General features: G+C 32.9%; 2 protein-coding genes across 2 annotated transcripts; both read right to left on the bottom strand.

Annotated features, from left to right (window-relative positions):
* Positions 1–5,530: 5,530 nt before the first annotated feature.
* On the bottom strand, positions 5,531–11,504 carry LOC146934676 (microtubule-associated protein 70-2-like). The gene is made up of 11 exons (XM_085706628.1): positions 10,930–11,504; positions 10,758–10,843; positions 10,079–10,144; positions 9,816–9,986; positions 9,528–9,698; positions 9,270–9,425; positions 9,018–9,164; positions 8,828–8,899; positions 8,208–8,741; positions 7,917–8,110; positions 5,531–6,150 (listed from the first exon to the last, which is right to left on the bottom strand). The coding sequence occupies exons 1-11, from the start codon at positions 11,141–11,143 to the stop codon at positions 6,111–6,113; spliced, it is 1,851 nt and encodes a 616-aa protein (XP_085562754.1). The 5' UTR covers positions 11,144–11,504; the 3' UTR covers positions 5,531–6,110.
* A 4,040-nt stretch (positions 11,505–15,544) lies between these two features.
* On the bottom strand, positions 15,545–17,417 carry LOC146934675 (uncharacterized). Its single transcript, XM_085706627.1, has 2 exons — positions 16,662–17,417; positions 15,545–15,896 (listed from the first exon to the last, which is right to left on the bottom strand). The coding sequence occupies exons 1-2, from the start codon at positions 17,340–17,342 to the stop codon at positions 15,738–15,740; spliced, it is 840 nt and encodes a 279-aa protein (XP_085562753.1). The 5' UTR covers positions 17,343–17,417; the 3' UTR covers positions 15,545–15,737.

Here is a 17,417-nt window from a genome sequence, read left to right as displayed (position 1 = left end):
AATCTTTCAAACTCTAGGAGTATATATGTTACCAGAATAACTCAAGGACTTTCTCTTAGTTCGTTCCTTTTATTTTTCTTTTGGTTTTCTTTACTTTTTATTTTCTTGTTATTTACTTTTTTCTTGGTTTGGTGTTTGCCCCTCAGCTTTTAGCTTAGCTTTATTGAGAAGGTTTTGGTCCATCCCCCAACTCCTTTTGTTCTTGTTTCCTTTTATTTATGCATTTATAAAGTGATGCAGCTGGTTCATAATTGAACCCCATTTAACTAAAAAAATAAAAAATCTCTCAAACTCAACACTTCAAAAAATATTAAATGAGTCTTAGTAATAAATAATTGTTGTGCATTTTATATTAAATGTGTAGTTTTTTAATAAATAATAGTTGTTTTCAATAAGTTATTACTTTCAGTTGCTTTAACATGTGCAATATTGCATCTAAAAACCCATAGGTCTAGTCACTGTATATGTTTTACACCTAATTTTCTAGTTCTATCTAGTGGAGGTTCGGTTTAAAATTAACATAAAAAAAAATACACATTTGTTGGCAAGTGCCCCTTTTAAAATAGATATATTTTGATTAATGTGTATATACACTCTTTACAACTTTGTTTGTATGAGAGGTAGTACAATACTTATATTATTGAGTAAACGTGTTTTATTGAAAATATTGATTGTTATAATGATTTTTTAAATTACCATTTACATGCTCTTCAAAGTCAAATGAGGTTTGGGTTTTATCATTTTTTAAAAGTGAAAACGAACCAAACTGAATCGATGGTGTACGGTTTGGTTCGACCAAAACTGCATTTAAATAAAAGAAGACTTCCCTCAAAAAAAATAAAAGAGGAATTTTTTTTTCTTCAAATGTTTGTATTTATTTAATACTGAAAATAAAATATATGAAATTCCGTGAGAACACATAATTCAAAAATAAAGTTGCAATAAAAATTTAGATTTTTTTTTTTAGCAAAATTCAAAAATAATCATAGTAATAAAATTCAGAAAAACTTTTGCAACGTAAGAATCTAGAATATGTCAAAAAAGAAACTTAAGAATCCAGAAGAGAAGCTGCAACAAAGAAAAATGAAACCCTAATTCAAAATTCTTATAATGTAACACTAATCCAAACAACACAAAGAAGAAAAATAAACAAAAGCCTTAAAAAGACTAAAATACACACTTATTACATATGATTCGTGGTATAAAATGAGTAAATGACAAATTACCAAAAAAACTAAAGTTTGGGCCTGATAGTTAATATAGGATGCGCGACCTTGAACTGAATATATAGATAGGAAACTACTTTGTTCTCAATATTATAAAGGTCTCTGCAAAATAATGAACACATTGTAAACAAAACCGATAAAAGAAATTTCAATAATGTTGAGTTTCCTCCCAATTAGAAGAAACACAACCAAACTGGAAGGAATTAAAGTCGATTAAACTGAGATATACTTTAGTTATAAATCCGATAAGTTCTTTGTAAATTTGAGGAACATTGAGTAGCAATATGGTCATCCGCAAACAAATATATGGGAAAATAAATATGTTATATTAATAGCAAAAGAAATTTAATGAATAAGATCATATCGTTATATGATGAAAATAATATCTCAAATGAAGCATTTTCAAAAATGATATATAGTAGACAATTATTTGGAACAAAATATAAATCAAGAGAGAATTGGAACAAAATATAAATCATGAGAGAAGATTCAAGATCCCTTTCGTTTATGCCTTTCTTCAGCTTCAAAATCAATTTCTCAACAAATTATTTGATAACTAACATTCGCCCTCTTATTTTCTCCTGTACAGCTAAAAATCCAACTATTAGCAATAAAATCCTAAACCATGGTCACAAACCATGATGAAGGGGAACGGTCTGATGCAATCAACAATAAAATTTGATGAAATTGTAGGAACTAAAGGTGTTCTTGATCTTCTTACCGTTCTCAAAACCATTTTTGAAAAATAGTAATAGTGATGAGAATAGGATGAGAGATAAAGATCTGAGCTATTTTATTTCCTTTTTGTGACAAAAAGAATCATTACCTTTCACTATTTTATTTTGGTTTTAATTTGATTTTAATAGGTGAGAAACAATTCAACGATAGTCTTGAATTAGACCAATTGTCAACATTCATTTTTAGGACTGTTATAAGTGTTGAATAATTTGAATTTAATTTTATTAATTGGCAGTTGATAGTTTCTTGTTTGATTTTTTTATGGGCTGTTTCTTGTTTGATTTGATATCAGGCAATTAAATTTCTAGATATCATTTTGATCATAATAATAAATAGAATGATTTTTTAAAATAGAGGCAGTATATGGAAGTATGTGTTGAGACTGAAATACCAGGTGCTAAGCATATACCATGTAATGGAAATTTGAATTTTTCTAGCATTAATTAGCCTGACATTAATTAGAATGAGACTATAACATGCCACATGTACTTTTGAATGAAAATGGTTTCACTTGTTTATATTGTAGATGTAGATGTAGATTGTAGATGTAGATAAGGATACAGATAGAGATATTGATAGTTTAGCCAAGATTGTTGTCTTTTTTTTTAATATAATTTTAAAATAAATAAAAAAACATGGGTATGAAATAAAGGCAAATAAATATTATCGATGTTGATGAGTGACTCAAACAACCATAAGTATGTGTTTTATCATGCAATTTGTAAAAAAATTAACAAAGAAGTTTGAGTATGTGTTGATGGCAGAAATAAATAAATATCGGGAGATAAAAATGGAATGCTTGATTTTTTTTTTTTGGTTACAAAAAGTTTAGGTGGGTTCGGCTCCGGTCACCACCAGGGTCAGGGCATGCCTCCGGGCCTAAAGGGCACTTATAGAGGTACTTACAGATCACCCACCAACACTGTCCTCACATCGGCAGAGGGAATCGAACACACAACCTTCTACAAGGAAGTGGCCCGTTCCTTACCAACTGAGCCAACGCTTGATTAGGTGATAAAGAGTATTTGATGCATGTGAACTAATTTATCAAATGAAATGAATGGATGAGATTTGATGTTAAAATAATTTATGTGAAATAATATATATCAACGCCATGTTTAGTGAAAATGAGTGATTGACAATAGAAACGAAAAAACTTAATAAATTAAATCAGTTCTTTTGAATAGGAGCAAATGAAAATAATAAAGAAAATAGTGAGGTTTAGATAAAATTCATTGAAAAAAAAAACTAAAATAAATTTTCTACATTTTCGCAGGGGTCGGTCTTGTTCTACAACATACATGAATAGTTTGCACCACAAAAATGTAAGATAAAAATATAATATCTTGAGAACTATCAACTAATATGTTACCCAAAAATACTTGAGAATTCTCTGTTTTTTTTCTTAAGGAAGAATTCTCTTTTATATGCACAACTTCAACGTTGGAAGAACAAAACATTGACATGCCTTTCACATATCTCTCATTATTAATAGTGGCAAAAAAAATAGTTTTGGAATGAAGAAATCTGATTCAAAACGTCTTTCAATTACGTCGCTTCAAATTAATAGAAAAATAATGAAATTCATTAAAACATGAAGCAAACTTTTTTCAAAAGGTGTAAATATATATGGGGATGAAAACCCTAAAATTAACAGAGCCGACAGCTAAACCTATAAAAGGGAATCAAAATTCGGAAGGAAAAAAAAAGGTGCCTAAATCAATTTGATATTAATGAAATCAATAAAATTGAATTGGTCAGGAGGTAGAAATATTTGCATTTCAAATAAATGATATTATAAACAATTTGTACGAAAGGAAGATGCATATACAAATGATGAAAGACAAATTGACTATATATAGGAAAAAAAACTCAAGAATTGGCTAACTTAATATGATGATGTGTTGATTACAATTTGATTCGATGATAATTAAGAATTATGTACCAACATGTAATTGGTACATATCTTGTCATAAGCCGTTAGAACTCGAGGGTATCATAGGATGAATATGTGAATTTGAACAAAATGCATGGATATATACAACATGTAGTGGAGTAATATCATAAATTGAATCAATTTTTGAAATTAGAGTGATGAAAAAAATATGTTAAGAAGAAAAGTGTTTCAATAAAATAAAAGGGAGACTTTGAGAATAATTTTAAAATTTTAGTATGAATTCTAAATGATGTAAAGATGTTTGAGACGAACAAACAATATTTATAGGAAAAAAGAAGCAAGTAAGTCACATCAATTATGCCATTAATTTAGTAATGAAATTAGTAACACATTAAATAGCAAAAATAATTTGAATAAAATATTCCATTTATTTTTTTGTCACTATAAGCCTTTTAGTCAACTTGCATAATCATGTTAATTACATAAGTCTTACACAAAACAATAAATGCACCTTTCAATATAAGGATGCCATGTGTACTATCAAAATAAAATAGTGCAAATATATATAATAGAGATTAGTGATCACAATAATAGCACTGAAAATCTCCTACCACATTACTTTTCGATCCATCAACGTGCCTTCAACTTCTACTTAAATTCCAGGCATTCGAGTATTTGACAATACTAGTGATGAGACATGAGGGGAGACTGCAAGGGGGTCTAAGGAGAATTGTGCAAGGGGGTTGAGAGTGTCTAAGGTGTGATGAGATCTAGTGTGAGGAGGCGTAGTAAGATGAATTCTGCTCTTTCTCTAATTGATTTTGCTCGTTCCCAACTGAAATTCTCATAATGCCCCTGCGTGAGTTAACTCACGCCGAGATTAACACTAGCGTGAGTTAAATCACGCAGAGATTAACGTTGCGTGAGTTAACTCACACAGAATTAACACTAGGTTAACTCACGCAGAGGCATTTTTAAAAGTTTGGTTGAGAATGAGCAAAATATGTTGGATAAAGAGCAGAATTATAGTAAGATTTAGTGAAACCCCGAAATAGTTCATGAAAACAACTTTTTTTTCAAAAACAATATAACATTATTCTATTCTATCCTTTGATGTAAAAATATTTTTATACAAACTTATATTTAAGCCCTTATCATTTTATTTTATCTTTTGATATAAAAATAGATTATGCAAACATATACGTAAGTACTGCTTACTGTATCATGATAATTTGTGGTCCGTAACTTGTCATGTGGTGCACTTTCCCACCCCAATCATTACCCAATGATTTTTTATTTATTTTTTGTATTAAAGCATTATCGGCTAATCTTTTCACATGTACTATATATCCTTCCTCCATTTCAAAACTTTGATTGTTCAAGCATTTAAATTTAGTTACAAAAACCTTAGGTGTCTAAGAAACTGAAGATTATTTAGTCCTATACATAATTAACATCACTTTGTTTTCTTTTTTTGTCAAGACATCATTTTCTTTTTACAATATTATTTATAATGAAATGGTTCCATGTTTTATGTTCAGATGCCTTAAACAACCAAATTTTAGAATGGATAGAGCATTCTTTTGACCTTTGAGCCGTCTTACAGCGAGCCTAAATTAAAAAAAAAAAATACAATTCAAATAACACAAAATGTAAGTAAAATAACAAATTAGAAAAACACGGTGCTTCATCTGCATGATGATCATTATAAGTTCTCAACAAGAGGTTGTAGGTACAATAACGTATGTATACTACCCGAATAAGTTTTCCTTTTACTGGTAGTACGCCCTTACAAGTTTAACAAGAGGGAAATAAATGAAAAAGCAGCATGTGGTGCTTCGCTCAAACATGAACTTACAATCAACTTGATACTATGAATGTATTGCACAACCAAATAAGCTTAGTTCTCGATTTGATTACAAAAATATTAACAAAACCAGAACCAACACAATCACACTATCTGCGTATTACAAATATCAACTGCCAGATGGATAAAATAAGAGATAAAGCTACCTATACAACCACACAGACACTCAATGAAAAGCTGAAAGTTAGCTCCATGTTAACCACCTTCCTTTGCTTTGCTTCTTAGCCAATCTCTCTAAGCAGAGAACAAAGAAGTCTAGGTTAGATGCATTCCAATTCACGGCCAATATCATTAACCACGGAATAATTATGCTATGAAAGTTCACTCCTTGGTGCTTCTGCAATAGACTTATTATCACTGTGCTTCTGCAATAGACTTATTATCACTGGGTGCTGCGTGTTAATCCTCCCCTAGACATGTTTCTGTGCAAATGTAAGATTCCCCATCAGCCGAGTAGTTAGAAAAGCAGAAACGTGAAAAGTTAGACAAGAAACAAAAGGCAGTAACATAATTGAAATTTCGATATTAAGTCTGCGAAAAGGCTTAAAATAAATATATTTCACATTCTGGGTCCTTTATTCTTTTGTTTCATCAATTTTAGTAGGGTCCTAATTTAACTTAGTTAAGAAAAAGAAAACATAATTAATGGCAATAACAAACCTTAAAGGCTAACAATACTACGTTAGATTACCAGTTTCGAATCTGCATACAACAACCAAGCCTTATCCCACAAAGTGGGGCCTGGCTACATGGATAACTCAGATAAATAAAGATTACACAATAATGCAATAAACATTATAGGGTTGTGCTGAAAGGCTAATATACAAAAATTATGGGGAAATGCCAATATGTAGGCTCTTTAGAAGATAAGAGAAAATCAGGATAATTTGACATGACCCAGAGGACCCATCATTGCAACAATCAGATTCCAAGAGAACAAATCATATTGTTTAATCTGTAGTCGATAATAATAATAATTTCCCTTCAGGATATAATGTTCTACCACATTTTATGTACTAGTGTCTTGACGGGCACACCTACTCATGTACTCCCTCCGTTTCAAAATGAATGTCGTTTTAGGTGTTTACACACATATTAAGAAATGCAATGATTAAAAGAAAGATAATGGTTATTTTACGAAATTATCCTTATTAACTATTTGTTAGTTTTAAAAGTAATACTTTGGAAGTAGTGTGCAAAGTATATTGATTGGAGGGTACAATTGAAAAGAAAAAGTTATTATTGAATTGAAAACTGAAAGTGACATTCATTTTGAAACAAATTTTTTTTGGCTAAAGCGACACTCATTTTAAAACGGAGGGAGTACGTGTTAACCCACTTTTTAGAAGATAATAGTATTTGCTTAATTGTATAATGTTATTATTTAGTATATAATATAAAGAGAAAAGAGAAGCTTCAAGTGTAAAATAACTATCCACTAAAAATGGATTCTAACTTTATTTAAATAATAAAAAGAGAAAGGTCATATATTGTTTTGAAATAACTATCAACTACCTATAATATCCTATTCTTAAGGTTAGGATTTATCTGTTCATAAGACACTAGAACACCCATTTGAAACTTGGAACATATTCAACAGGTTGAGAAAAAGTTAACAAAGCACCTTGAACTAAATCTAGTTTGCGATAAATGATAACGATCAGTTCAAAGAAGAATGAACTAAATATGTAGGCAAATCAAAAATCATACTACATTTGAAGGAAAATATTGTCATTGAAGAGGACACCATAAAAATAAAAATGAAAGTCTAATAAAATCATAACATCTAACTGAAAATTTTCGTAAACAATACATGCAGTTGAATTACAGCCAAGTTAAGCTGCATAAATAGATGCGACATAGTTGCAAAAAATATAAAATATGAAGTCATACTCATACAAATGTTAAACCTAGGTCTATAATCATACAAATGCAACTCATGTAATTTTATCTTACAGATACAAATTCATACAAATGCAACTGCTGCAAACTAAATTCAGGAAATTGATATAGTTTATATCCTTGTACAGAAACACATATAGAATAATTACTTGAAATAAACATTGGAACAAGAAAGAGAATGAATTTGTAAGTTAATCAAAGCTCCTAGTTTCAGAAAAAAAGCAAGCTATAGTACTTCATTGAATAAAAAGCACAGCAATGTGACCAAAAAGAGAAAAAGAAGTACCTCCCAGTAACAAGCTGTTGCTGAGCACTGTTCATAGGGCTCTTCACATTGCTGAAACGCTTGGCTTTTGTCTCTTGTTCTTTGTCCACGCGCATTGCAGCCACCTCCTTCTCCATGACAGCTACCTCCCTTCGCATCTTCTTTGCCTCAACTTCCATAGCTTTGGTCAATGTATCCACTTTTTTTGCTAGCATCTGGCAGATAATGACCATTGCAACAATTAACTAAGATTGCAATGGTAAATAAGAAAACTAAGATTAAAATCCAAACAGGTTTAAAAAGATTACTAACCTCAATGGCATCGTCTTTATCTTTTAGGCTTTGATCTTTTTCATGACCAGCTTTCCTCAACACTAGGACCTCTTTCTGCAGCAAATCATACAAAACTCCTGGAACATTATCCTCTATATCTACTAATGGCAAGTCATTTGGCTTATCATCCAAACTTCCTTTCCAATTATTGTTTTCCTCTTTGTCTTTAGTTCTTTCAGAAGACTGGTTAAACGACGAACTTGGTGGCTTTCCATTTAGAAGAATTTTACTCCTTTCCAGTGACCTAGAGCCACCATCAAAAGACTTAGATGCGCCTTTAGCATTCTTCAAAATTGAGCTGGAGGACACAGAGGACCTTATTTGAAAGGATGATGTTCTCTTAGTCAGAAACCCATTAGAGTTGGGTTTGGATATGCTATCTGTTCCACCCAGGGATTGTCGTCGGGAAGGCCCATTGCTAACACATTTTCCCTCTGAAGTGCCGCGATTAATACTGTTAGAAGTTTCTCTCAAACTCTCTTGTAGCACTTTAAGCCGTAATTGATATTTTTCCTGAAAATTGTAAAAGGTTTACCTTGAGTAATGGCAGAACTTATCTCCTAAGTTAATACATGCAGGTTGTAAAACCAGATTATTACTTTTAACTGTGCTTCATACTTTGCAGTGCGATCAGATATAGCAAGCTTATCCCGAAGTTGCTGCATCTCTCCCTGTAAGAATATGGTTCAATAAAATATGGAAACTGTTAAAGGTTGATTTAAATGTGTACTTAAAGACAAAGCAACAAAGGATTAAATACAAAGGACAAAGAAATTAAAAAATATCCACCTGCAAGAATCGTCGCTCTTCAAGCCATTGTTTTACAGGCATCACTTTGTCATTAGCATCTTTCCATTCATTAGCCACTACTACAGCTACTCTGTTTGCTGTTACCTTGGCACGAGCCAACTCCCGATCGAGAGTTTTTCTTTCTTCCTAAAATGTCAAACAGCCCATGCAAAAACTCTTAACTAGAAGCAAAAAAAAAAAATCAAGAGTGAAGCAACTGGAAAGGCAAACTATGCGAATTTAACAAATTACATTCATTTCTTGAAATTTTCGCTGATAATCTCTCACAGCATTTGCAGCAGCACCGCCTGCAAGGACAGCCTCCTCTAGTTCCCTGACAGTTTGGGTGAGCTTTTCAACCTCTGCCACCTTCAGTCTATGCATTCTGTCCAAAATTTTGTTTTCCTCCTGGGAGAGGTGATGGTGATACCAAGTACAAAAAAGTTACATCATTATGGTAACAACTTACTATGTATTATGAAAGAGAAAAGCATAAAAGATTGCAAATACCTGGCAAATCTCAATCTGTTTCATTAGCTCCTGATTTTTATTTTGGAGATCATCCACCATGGAGGCCTTGGCCAAGGCAACCTGAACAGTCCTTTCAGCTTCAAGAAGTGCTGCTTCCTTAGATTTCGTAAGACGGTCCAAAGCTCTGTTATCATCTTGAAGTTTAGCAATCTGCAAGAAACAAGTCGGAAATGAATCACATGTGACAAGCCAGCCTCAGTGCCCTTTAACCGGTATTTTCACACAGAAACTACCATTCAAAATAGGAAAAAATAAGGCAATACATACCTCTTGCCGAGCAAGCTTGAGTTCAGCCTCTAAAGGAGCTAGAATGGCTTCTATAGGAGGCATGTCGTCATCCTTCTGAGCAGCATGGACCCTTCGAAGAGTAGCTTCAGCTGCAAACTGAGCTGCCATCGATGCTTTCTTTTCATCATTGATTTTCTTTATTTCGAGATTCTGCAAGAAATACTCGTTCAGTAAACACATCACAACATGAAGGAAAAAAAAAATGCACATCTCTAACGTTTGATAGAGGCTCCAGGAAATACTTTGCTTTCTAGAAGATTTTCTGTAAACTTCAGCTTTCCATCTACCTTCGACAATTCTTCAGTAAGCTACACACAAACAAAAAATATAAAAAGTTAATTTTCAAGCTAACAAATTAAGGATGCATTAACAAGATACAGTAACATGATTAATAAATTATGACAAAGGATCAAGTTTTCAAGTAACCATCTGATCTTTTTTTTGGTGGTGGCCGGGATTTGAATCCCGGACCAGTAACCATCTGATCTATAAACAATGCAAAAATTCATTATGCACTAAAACAATGCAAATAATGATTAAGCGCCAATAATTACTGGGTAAAAAATCATTACAACAATTAAGGTTTCTTTTAGAAAATAAATAAAAAATTAAGGCTAAAAATACAAAACCAACAAATAAATCGGCTCCCGGCCCTGTAATTCAGCCCAAACATAATTACCGCGTACATATGTGATATTAAAATTCAAATTAATATCACCAAACAATGGCTTGTAAAAAAGAATAAAAATATTTTCTCTTAAATAAGTAAATAAATTATAATCAATCATAACAAAATTAAAAACTAAAAAAAACTCCAAAATTAGTAAGAAAAAAAATCGCAAAATCCTAACCGTAACGGCATGATAATTTTGGAAATTTAAAATCAATTCAAATAGAACGAAACTGAAAATCAGAAGCAACCTCTTCAACAGCTTTTTCTCTAAGTCTTTCAGAGTGTTTCAACGCTTTGATCTCTGCTTGTGCTTCTGATAATTCTCTATCCTTATCTGCAAACACATAGAACACACTAAAATCAAGAAAAACGAAACGATATCAATTGAGAAAATCTTCAGATCGAACTACATTTTCACACCTCTAACATCATTCTCAAGTCGATTAAGCTCCAGTTTCACTGGATCCGAACCATGAAGCAAGTTCATGAACTCATCCGCATCCAAACTAGGTCTCATCGAATGCGTACGTCTTCGTGATGAGTTTTTCCCTTCCTTAAACGATCCGGAAACCGTCAACGGCACCGGCGTCACCACCGTCGGTTCCATTCCCACGTCACCGGAAAATTCAGCCATCGCCGATCTCACTGATGCCAAAACGAAACCACTCAGACGAACATCCAAATGCTACGAATACACAAAGATGAAGTGCAAGAGAGAGAATGAGAATGAAGTTTTAGAGAGAGAGAGATTGTTTCATACTACTGCTTAATGGCTGTTTTGTTTCTCTCTCTAGATTCTGAATTTAAACACAATTTTCGTTTTCGTTTTCGTTTGTTAACGGAGAGTGAGTGATTATGATTAAAGAAAGGTGATTAATAATAATAATTAATTAATGAGTTTGTGTATGAATGAATGGATAGTTAGTTGTTAAGCAGACCAAAACTGTGTGACAGAGAAAGACAGAGTAAGTAAAGTATTGAACGTTGATATTGATAATGAGTTTGATAACATGGGGTTTTTATCATTTAAACTTGGTAGCGTAATGCGCACTCCATGCAATGTTCGTCGGCGTAGGATAGCAAATGGGGCCCTTCTTGTAGAGGTGTTATAAGAAGGTACTTGGCTGGTAAACATGTTTGTGATATGGGAGAGGAGACCCCTACTACCCTTTAACACTAATCAAATGAAAATGAAGTTATAACAGGACAGAGAAAGGTAGATTCATTTTAAGTATAATTTCGATAAAATAGATAAAATGATGATGTTTAAAATGGAGGGAAAAGATGTGAGAGAAAATAAATTGAGAGATCCGGAGAGAAAGAATAGTAAATCAATGAAAGTTAGAGGATTCAAATATAGTGATAACCGTAAACGAATTTGTATGACTTAATACATCCATGAAATTAATGGATTTTGTAATTAAAAATGGTTTGATTTTGATTACAAGAGGTATTAGCATTAAGTGTTTGATTTGGTTTAAGTGTGATTTATCTTCTATGAAGATAATTTATGTAATACAAAAAAGATGGATTTTGAATCAAACATATTGTGTGATTTCCAAAAATAAATACCATGAAATCTAATTTCTTGAGTCAATAGTATTACAAAAAACGATGAAGTTCTCCTTCAAAATTTAAGGTCGCTGCATTACCAATCATTTATTTGATCCCAAAACATTTGATTCAACTAAAGAGGTTCGAAACATCTCATCCAATCACTTTTGATATAACATTTGCAATTTTGATATACGAGGTAGAATAGAAAACAACCAAATTTTCACAAATAGCAAAACATATTTGCGTAAGAATAATGGTAATCATGCATTTACGTCGTCCTTTCATTTTTTGAGTAGTTTTGTATTGGCATATACGTTGCTAACTGTGAGTTATGACCCCATATGCAAATGTTGGAAAGAAGGTTCGCTTTATAATCATCCAAGAAGTTTTGAATCTTCGTCGGGTTTTCCATAATAATACTTACATTTTATATTTCTTTTAGACACTTGGCAATTGATTAGCTGATTATTGATCATGACTCATGATTTCATTAAAGTAGTAGATAAAGTACATACAATAATTGATTTAAAAATCAATAATTTCATATAAATATCGATGTACATGTATATCAAACTATCAAGTCGTTTAAAACACAAGACAAGAGTTGATTTTTTTTTTTTTATCAATTGTTGTAATAAAACACTTTATAATACACTTTAAAAAACACTACTTTATGAAGATGTTTTGCATTAACAGGACTTGTGGATTTTAACAAAGAACAATTTGAAAACATCCCTACCAAGTGCTTTAAAACAACCAATTGTAGTAAGTCTCATCCTGTTTGTTTTTGTACTTTCCACCCTTTGTTTAATATTTCTTAACTGAACTGTAAAACTGAGTCACTCTCATTACTATGGTGGACAGTGGACAGTGTAAAGCTAATAAAATGGCAGTACAAGAAGGAAATCTCCCTAAAAGAGTTGGGTTAGTAATAATGACCGAGCAACAAAAGAAATAAACAAAGCGGTGAGATAAGGAAAGTAACTCGATTAAGAATTTCAAACTAAATTGAGAGACAACCAAAATGATATACTGTTTTTTTATCCCCGTACACTTGTATCACTGACACATATCGACAACTAAACCATCAATTTTGATATCATTTGTTAAGTCGTAAGGAGAGCAGAGAAATTATCACTTGAGTTTTGAACAATCATACGTATAAGTGAATTGAACACCACATTTTAATCTAAAATCTTAATACAATAATTATATAAAATATTCTCACTTTATATGTTCAACATTCTCCTTCAATAAAAAATGTTGTTGAACATTCATTTTTTTCTTTCAAAGTAAAACTTACAACCTACACTTATACACCAAACATAAAGTAGGACAATGGAGAATAAATAAAAGGTGGATGATTAGTTTAGAGACTCGATTGGTAATTTATTTTATATTTATTTGAATTAAGCGAATATCACTGTCACTATTTATTACATAGGAGTTGTATTTTAATTTGGTTGAAATTGAAATACATCCTGTAGAACTCCCCTTTTGTGTGGTGGTATGTCAGAGTAAGACAAGTTTATAACCATTGGTTATGTTATAAGTCAAGTGTTGGTGGTTACTAATGGCAAAAGGATAGTGATACTGACAGTTGTGAGTGGAGTTTCTGTTTGGCAAGATCTAAGATGCAAAAGACAGGTGTTTACATTCATTGTGGATGGAACTCTTTATATATAGATTAACAAATAAAAATGCCTCAAAGCATGGCTATGAACTCAACGATTGTACCATGTCATAAGCCACTACATGCCTACACCATTGCCTTACTTTTATCCAAGGCTTCCCTCCCTTGCCCAACTGCTAAGGATGCTTTCGATTTCCTTTAGTTACACTCAAGAATCCACTGTAGACGTTTGTCTTAGAAGGTTTCTTTCATCCTATTTACCCAAAATTGGTCTTGACTTCAGCTTGTCATTCCATTTTAACACTGAAAGTTGTAAAACAATCTTTGCAACTTATATGATGTACACTGATTATCTTCATTTAACAATAATAATGCAGAATTAACTGGTATATAAGCATATAATTTGTGAAGTAATAATATAATAAAAATGTATTAGAATTATCTAGTATTCACATAGATTCGTGGATGTGAAACTAGGGAATCGATTGATGAGCTAAATTTGGGAAGAGATACGTGTATCGTAAACATGACTTGATTCATTCACATGTTGGGTTGCCCTACTAATTTATCACATGGAGGGACCTTCCTGCCATGTTTGAAAGTAGCACCGCAATACCAAGAGGTCACTGCTTTTCATTTGCAAAGCAAACATACTTTACTTCCACAGCATTAACCTCAATCAATCACACTAACTTTCATAAAATAGCAAGTTTTGATACCGTGGGTATGAACCAGTTTTTCCCTTGTGGGAATTTATGGCACTTTACCTCATTCATCAGTCGTCACAGTAACGAGTAAAAAAGATATACTTGAAATTTAGTACCCCAAACAAAGATTCATAAAGTTCACGTAGACATCAGAAATAAAACAAGGAACATGGGATGGGCAGATTCAACACACAACTCCTCTCCAATACTTGGCAAGGGTGAAATGAAAAGACCCAAAATACTGGCAATTTTTTTTGAATTTACATGATAAAAAATAAAATTTGCATTTTCCGATTCATGGTGTACTAGAATTAAGAAAACCATATTTTGCAAAGGCTTCAGATTCATGGTGTACTAGAATAAAGCAATCCACCCAATTTTGCAAAGGCTATCATGAATTATTATGCCACCATCTGAATTAGTCAAATTGGCTACCAAGGCCAAGTAAAGATGGTAACAAGGGTGAAATGGAAAGAGAATAACTAAATAAAATGATGAATTTTTCAACATAACTTGTCAAATGAGTATTGTATTTGAATGGAATGTTTGGATTCATGGTGCCAGCAATATTTGCAAAATCCACTAAGATTCCAAACATGCAGATTGACATATCATAAAAAGCAATAACACCCTTGCTTTTCTCTGGATTATCACGAAACTGAAACTAGTTGCTTTGGCAAGCCCAGGACAAGACAAATCTGCTATTCAAAACTCAGATAATTATCAAAACCAATCTGATTGGCATGTTTGGATCCATAGCGTACTAGAATAAACGTGATCAACCATATTTTGCAAAGGCTATTATGATTCTAAACACCAACATTTTATCAAAGGGAAGAAGCACATTCTTTTCTCTGAATTATTGTGCCGTCTGAAATTGCCAAATGCCAAGTAAAGATGGTCGCAAGGATGAAATGAAAAGAGGAAAAAACTAGATAAATGATTATTTCAAAATAAATTCTTAAGGATTATTATAATTGCATGTTTGGAATCATGGTACCAAAACCAATGTAAGCCAGCATATTTGCACAACTCTGAATCCATACATGCAGATTGGCATCTTACTAAAAGCAGAAACACACTTGCTTTTCTTCAGACTATCACGAAACTGAAACTAGTTTCTTTGGCAAGGTGAGGATAAGGAAGAAAAATTTAGTATTCAAAACTCAGATAAATATCCAAACATCAAAGTTGAAAAATACAAAATGCAGGAAACTATAAATTGGCCTTCAGTACAGAAGGAAACAACATACGCAGCAAAAGTTATAATTACTAGTTCCTAGGATGTTTAAAACACACCATGATCATCCAACAAAACCAAAACTTCAACTTCAAGCCTCCGCCCTTTCTTCTTCAAGGATCAAAGCCTTAGCAGTTGGCTTGGCCAACAGATCAGTATACTCTTGGAATGGAGATTTGGAGAACCTTGTCTCCTTCCAGAATTCAGGTGTTAGAAAACCGTAGGTTTTCATCAAACAGTCAAAAGTGGCCTGTAAAATGAAATGTCACAGCACAGATAAATCATAAATTAGAGAAGGTTACATGTGAGAAAAGTAAATGAAATGTCATAGTAATATACCCAGTCAAATGTTGCCAACTAAAAAAAACTGCAATTCATAACAGACAAATTCTTAGGAGACAAAGAATATGTCCATTGCATGGTTCTACACAAAAATTTAATTTTATGTGAAGAACCATACAAAATGCACATACATAAGTTTGGTCCTTCTTTAAAATCAATTCACATTCACAATACCAACAGGGATAATATGAATCAAAATGCAAGTTTGGATTGATATTGACTTATGTTAATTCAAAATAACAATAGGCCACCGCACTATGAAACAACAAGACATGATATTAAAATGAGAAAATGGCACAATTCAATATATGAATTCATGTCAATGTTGTGTCGATGATTCATAGACCACGGAATTATTGTTCAACCAGATAAATAGTACAGTTTAACAAACTCACAATCAATTTGAACATGATCACAATGTAACAAAATCATATTCACTTTCAGTTGAACATAAATTGGCATATAATTCAATAGACACTTCAATTAACCAACAACAATAAACTTCTAACAGCATAATTCCGTCTAAAATAAAGAAACCATGTATCATAGTATTGCCATAACAATACACAAAAGTTCATTCCTTCTGTCAATTTAGCAAACAATCAGAAGTCATAACCAAATTAAAATTCAAACAACTAGTAAGTATAAATAGATTAGAGAGATAGATGAAAACCTTGACGAAATTTCCAAGGGTTTTGGTGGATCCCCGGGAGGAAGTGAAAACATCATCAATACCAGCAAACTGCAAAACCTTCTTAGGAACCCTAGCAGCAACAATACCAGAACCCCGAGGAGCAGGAACCATACGAACAGTAACAGAACCACACTTTCCAGTAACCTTACAAGGAACAGTGTGTGGCTTTCCGATCTTGTTACCCCAATAACCTCTCCTCACTGGAATCACACTCAGCTTAGCCAGGATAATAGCACCACGAATCGCAGTAGCTACTTCTTTGCTACACTTGACACCAAGACCAACGTGACCATTGTTATCACCAACCACAACAAAAGCCTTGAACCGGGTTCTCTGACCAGCCCGGGTTTGTTTCTGAACCGGCATGATCTTCATCACCTCATCCTTGAGAGTGGGACCCACGAGGGTATCGATGATTTGATGCTCCTTGATTGGGAGAGAATGAAGATAGATCTGTTCAAGGCTTCGGATCTTACCTTCCTTCACGAGACGACCTAGCTTGGTCACTGGAACCCATTTCTCTTCTTCTTCGCGTCTTCCTCCAGCTCTACGACGACCACCACGACCTCTGTCACCACGTCCACCACGACCACCTCTTTCACCACCACGACCACCAAAACCACTGCCAAAACCACCACGATCTCCACCACGTTCAGCCATGTTGTTGATTAAATGTGAAGGAAAAACGGCAACCGAATGAGTTTGGCTACAAGGAGTGTGTGTGCTCTGCTCTGC

Source organism: Medicago sativa, chromosome 4, assembly GCF_051527215.1.
Source record: "Medicago sativa cultivar Bolivia chromosome 4, Bolivia_mono, whole genome shotgun sequence".
NCBI classification, from domain to species: Eukaryota; Viridiplantae; Streptophyta; class Magnoliopsida; order Fabales; family Fabaceae; genus Medicago; species Medicago sativa.
This window is presented reverse-complemented; position numbering and strand designations above follow the sequence as displayed.

Excerpts from the sequence above, each read along its gene's own strand:
- LOC146934676 (XM_085706628.1), bottom strand. The coding sequence starts at position 11,143 with ATGGCTGAATTTTCCGGTGACGTGGGAATGGAACCGACGGTGGTGACG. Across the intron at positions 9,699-9,815 it reads TCAAGCTTGCTCGGCAAGAG|ATTGCTAAACTTCAAGATGA; the intron begins GTATGTATTGCC and ends TGTTTCTTGCAG. Across the intron at positions 8,742-8,827 it reads AGTATGAAGCACAGTTAAAA|GAAAAATATCAATTACGGCT; the intron begins GTAATAATCTGG and ends TACAATTTTCAG.
- LOC146934675 (XM_085706627.1), bottom strand. The coding sequence starts at position 17,342 with ATGGCTGAACGTGGTGGAGATCGTGGTGGTTTTGGCAGTGGTTTTGGT. Across the intron at positions 15,897-16,661 it reads CCCTTGGAAATTTCGTCAAG|GCCACTTTTGACTGTTTGAT; the intron begins GTTTTCATCTAT and ends TTCATTTTACAG.